Source organism: Carcharodon carcharias (genome assembly GCF_017639515.1).
Source record: "Carcharodon carcharias isolate sCarCar2 chromosome 40 unlocalized genomic scaffold, sCarCar2.pri SUPER_40_unloc_8, whole genome shotgun sequence".
Classification (NCBI taxonomy): Eukaryota; Metazoa; Chordata; class Chondrichthyes; order Lamniformes; family Lamnidae; genus Carcharodon; species Carcharodon carcharias.
The window spans coordinates 275,623-278,459 of NW_024470862.1; the positions used below are offsets into that span (position 1 = coordinate 275,623).

At 57.6% G+C, this 2,837-nt stretch overlaps 1 protein-coding gene across 3 annotated transcripts in view; it reads left to right on the forward strand.

The window, feature by feature from the left end:
- The window catches only part of pex5 (peroxisomal biogenesis factor 5), a 59,074-nt gene extending 56,600 nt beyond the window's left edge, over positions 1–2,474 (forward strand). For all 3 annotated transcript variants that reach the window (XM_041182453.1, XM_041182455.1, XM_041182454.1), the window contains 2 exons: positions 481–638; positions 2,090–2,474. In XM_041182453.1, the coding sequence (XP_041038387.1) occupies positions 481–638; positions 2,090–2,291 (360 nt within the window). In that variant the 3' untranslated portion in view covers positions 2,292–2,474. The remainder of the gene's footprint in view (positions 1–480; positions 639–2,089) is intronic.
- The last annotated feature ends 363 nt before the right edge of the window (positions 2,475–2,837 follow it).

Here is a 2,837-nt window from a genome sequence, read left to right on the forward strand (position 1 = left end):
CTCTCTCACTCTCTCTCTCTCGCCTGTGTCTCACTCTCTCTCTCTCTCACCTGTGTCTCACTCTCTCTCTCTCACTCTCTCTCTCGGCTGTGTCTCACTCTCTCTCTCGGCTGTGTCTCTCTCTCTCTCTCTCTCTCTCTCGGCTGTGTCTCTCTCTCTCTCTCGGCTGTGTCTCTCTCTCTCTCTCTCTCTCTCTCTCTCGGCTGTGTCTCACTCTCTCTCTCTCTCTCTCGGCTGTGTCTCTCTCTCTCTCTCTCGGCTGTGTCTCTCTCTCTCTCTCTCTCTCTCTCTCTCTCGGCTGTGTCTCTCTCTCTCTCTCTCTCTCGGCTGTGTCTCTCTCTCTCTCTCTCTCTCTCTCGCCTGTGTCTCTTTCTCTCTCTCTCGGCTGTGTCTCTCTCTCTCTCTCTCTCTCTCTCGCCTGTGTCTCTCTCTCTCTCTCTCTCGGCTGTGTCTCACTCTCTCTCTCCCTGCCCCACCCAGGACTACTTGCTGTGGAACAAGTTGGGGGCCACACTGGCGAATGGGTCGCGCAGCGAGGAGGCGGTGGAGGCTTATCGGAGGGCGCTGGAGCTGCAACCGGGCTTTATCCGCTCTCGGTACAACCTGGGTATCAGCTGCGTCAACCTGGGGGCGCACAGGTAGGTGCAGGAGGTGTAAACGCAGAAGCCCCGACCTCTGAACTGTTAAAAAAACACGTTCACTCACTCACGGGATCTGGGTCTCGCTGGCCGGGCCCAGCATTTATTGCCCATTCTTAATTGCCCCCTTGAGAGGGTGGGGCCCGTGTGGTGTAGGTACACCCACGGCGCTGTTAGGGAGGGAGTTCCAGGATTTTGTCCCCGTGTGTGGTGTAGGTACACCCACGGCGCTATTAGGGAGGGAGTTCCAGGATTTTGTCCGTGTGGTGTAGGTACACCCACGGCGCTGTTAGGGAGGGAGTTCCAGGATTTTGTCTGTGTGGTGTAGGTACACCCACGGCGCTGTTAGGGAGGGAGTTCCAGGATTTTGTCCCCGTGTGTGGTGTAGGTACACCCACGGCGCTGTTAGGGAGGGAGTTCCAGGATTTTGACCCAGCGACAATGAAGGAACGGCCGATATATTCCCAAGTCGGGATGGTGAGGGGCTCGGAGGGGAACTTCCAGGTGGTGGGTGTCCCCCATGTGTCTGCTGCCCTCGTCCTTCTAGATGGGAGTGGGTCGTGGGTTTAGGCGGCGCTGTCGAAGGAGCCTTGGCGAGTTGCTGCAGTGCATCTTGTAGATGGTACACACGCTGCTGCCCCTGTGCGTCGGTGGGTGGAGGGAGTGAATGTTTGTGGATGGGGTGCCGATCGAGTTGGGGGGAGGTGCTGCTTTGTCCCGGATGGTGTCGAGCTTCTCGAGTGTTGTGGGAGCTGCAACTCCTCCAGGCAAGTGGGGAGTGTCCCATCCACACTCCTGACTTGTGCCTTGTCGATGGTGGACAGGCTTTGGGGGGGGGAGTCAGGAGGTGAGTTACTCTCCGCAGGATTCCCAGCCTCTGACCTGCTCTTGTAGCCACAGTATTTATCTGTCTGGGTCCCAGTTCAGTTTCTGGTCAATGGTAACCTCCAGGATGTTGATATGGGGAATTCAGTGATGGTGATGCCATTGAACATCAAGGGGAGATGGTGAGATTCTCTCTTGTTGGAGATGGTCATTGCCTGGCACTTGTGTGGCCTGAATGTTACTCTCCACTTGTCAGCCCTGAGCCTGGATATTGTCCAGGTCTTGCTGCATTTGGACCCGGGGCTGCTTCAGTATCTGAGGAGTCGGGAATGGAGCTGAACATTGTACGACCATCAGCGAGCACCCCCCACTCCTGACCTTACGATGGAAGGAAGGTCATTGAGGAAGCAGCTGAAGATGGTTGGACCGAGGACACTAACCCTGAGGGACTCCTGCAGTGATGTCCTGGAGCTGAGATGACTGACCCCCGACACAACCACAACCATCTCCCTTTGCGCTGGGTAAGAGTTTTCCCCCCGATTCTCATTTAGCCAGGGCTCGGCGATGCCACACTCGGTCGAATGCCGCCTTGACCGTTGACCTCGCCCCTCTTTTGTCTTCGGCAGAGAGGCTGTGGAACACTTCCTGGAGGCCCTGAACATGCAGAGGAAGAGCCGGGGGCCGGAGGGAGAACGGGGCCAAATGTCGGACAACATCTGGAGCACCCTGCGCATGGCCCTGTCCATGCTGGGCCAGACTGACCTGTACCACGCTGCCGACAACCGGGACCTGGCAGCCCTGCTCCGCGCCTTCCACCTGGACCAGTGACCATGCCGGGCGACTGACCCCATCACCTGCGAGTGCTCCCACCAACACCAGCACCACCAGCAGCAGCACCACCAGCAGCAGCAGCAGCCGGACGCAGAGCTCCTGTGAAGTTCCCATCAGCTGCCCTGCCCCGAGACCTCTGTACAAAACCACCCCACCTACCTCCCTCCCTCCCTTCCCCCCCCCACCTACCTCCCTCCCTCCCTCCCTACACCCCCACCCCACCCCAGCCCGTGCTGTACCTGTACCTGGGAGTGTTTGATGGGGACGATGTAGAGGGAGATTTACTCTGTATCTAACCCCGTGCTGTACCTGTCCTGGGAGTGTCTGATGGGGACATGTGTAGAGGGAGATTTACTCTGTATCTAACCCCGTGCTGTACCTGTCCTGGGAGTGTTTGATGGAGACGGTGTAGAGGGAGATTTACTCTGTATCTAACCCCGTGCTGTACCTGTCCTGGGAGTGTTTGATGGAGACGGTGTAGAGGGAGATTTACTCTGTATCTAACCCCGTGCTGTACCTGTCCTGGGAGTGTTTGATGGGGAC